The sequence below is a fragment of the Emiliania huxleyi genome, assembly GCF_000372725.1.
Source record: "Emiliania huxleyi CCMP1516 unplaced genomic scaffold EMIHUscaffold_108, whole genome shotgun sequence".
NCBI classification, from domain to species: domain Eukaryota; phylum Haptophyta; order Isochrysidales; family Noelaerhabdaceae; genus Emiliania; species Emiliania huxleyi.
Window position 1 is genome coordinate 216,825 of NW_005201912.1, and position 1,313 is coordinate 218,137.

The window sequence follows — 1,313 nt, forward strand, 5'->3', positions numbered from 1 at the left end:
AGAGGGCGGTGCAAGAGGCGCTCGCCGCCGCCGCCGCAGAGGCTCACTCGGCGCTGCTCAACGTGCGAACGCTGCGCCTCTTCGCGGCGGAACGGCTCGCGAGCGAGCGGTACGACGAGCGCGTGCGGGCCGCGCGGGACGAGGCAGCCACCGCAGGGCTGTACGCCGCCGCCGTCGAGTCGGGCGTGGGGCTCGCGATGCAGTCGTCTCTGCTGTCGGTTCTCGCGGTCGGCGGGCAGCAGGTGCTGGACGGCGCTCTCTCTTACGGCGAGCTCTCCTCCTTCTTCATGTACACCCTCTTCCTCGGCTTCAACGCCGGCAACATCGCCACCGCATACGCCGAGCTGCGCCGCGCCGCCGGCGCGTCGGAGCGCGTTCTCGCCCTCATCGGCCGCCCGCCTCCTCTGACCGGGTCCGGCACGCTGCCGGACTGCCGCGGGGAGGTCGCCTTCGAGAACCTCCGGTTCGCCTACCCGACGCGACCGGCCGAGACGATCCTCGACGGGCTCAGCTTGCGCGTGCGGCAGGGGGAGCGTGTCGCCGTGATTGGGCAGAGTGGCTCAGGTAAGCCGACCCCCCCTCTCCCCACGACACGTACCAGGACAACATCAACACATGCAGAAGCATGGTGTCCGCGACGTGTCCCGACGTTTGCGTCCTGTAGGCAAGTCGACGCTCATCTCCCTCCCCATATCTCCCCATATCTCCCCATATCTCCCCATATCTCGCTGTAGGCAAGTCGACGCTCATCTCCCTCCCCATATCTCCCCATATCTCCCCATATCTCCCCATATCTCGCTGTAGGCAAGTCGACGCTCATCTCCCTCCTCACGGGGCTGTACGAGCCTGCGGGGGGGCGAGACATCGCCGAGATATGGCCGAGATTAGCCCTGTACGAGCTTGCGGGAGGGCGCGTGTGGGACCTCGACTAGTGTTGACAAAACACGCGATGTCAACAGCACACACTGTCTCAGGCGCGTTTTGCTCGACGGTGTCGATGTGTCCACGCTCGACCCGGACCAGCTCCGCCGCGAGTGCGTCGCCGCCCCCTCGGGATGGTCCGCGATCTTGCCCCGAAGCTTCTCGGAGCCTTCCTGCGCAGGTGCGTCGCAGTGGTGCCGCAGGAGCCAGTCCTGCTGAGCGGCTCGCTGCGCGACAACATTGCCCTCGGCAAGCCGGACGCTACAGAGGAGGAGCTGCGAGATGCGGCTCGCCGCGCCGGGTGAGACGCTCCGCCAGCCTCGTCTCCTTCGCCCGTCTCCGCCCTCCCCTCGCTCCTTTCTCCTCGCTCCTCCCTCCTCCCTCCCCCCCTC

General features: G+C 67.6%; 1 protein-coding gene across 1 annotated transcript; it reads left to right on the top strand.

The window, feature by feature from the left end:
* Positions 1 to 197: 197 nt before the first annotated feature.
* EMIHUDRAFT_108733 (putative ABC transporter) lies at positions 198 to 932 on the top strand (the record flags this gene model as incomplete). Its single annotated transcript, XM_005792341.1, has 2 exons — positions 198 to 564; positions 805 to 932. The coding sequence occupies 2 exons, from the start codon at positions 198 to 200 to the stop codon at positions 930 to 932; spliced, it is 495 nt and encodes a 164-aa protein (XP_005792398.1).
* Between the last annotated feature and the right edge of the window lie 381 nt (positions 933 to 1,313).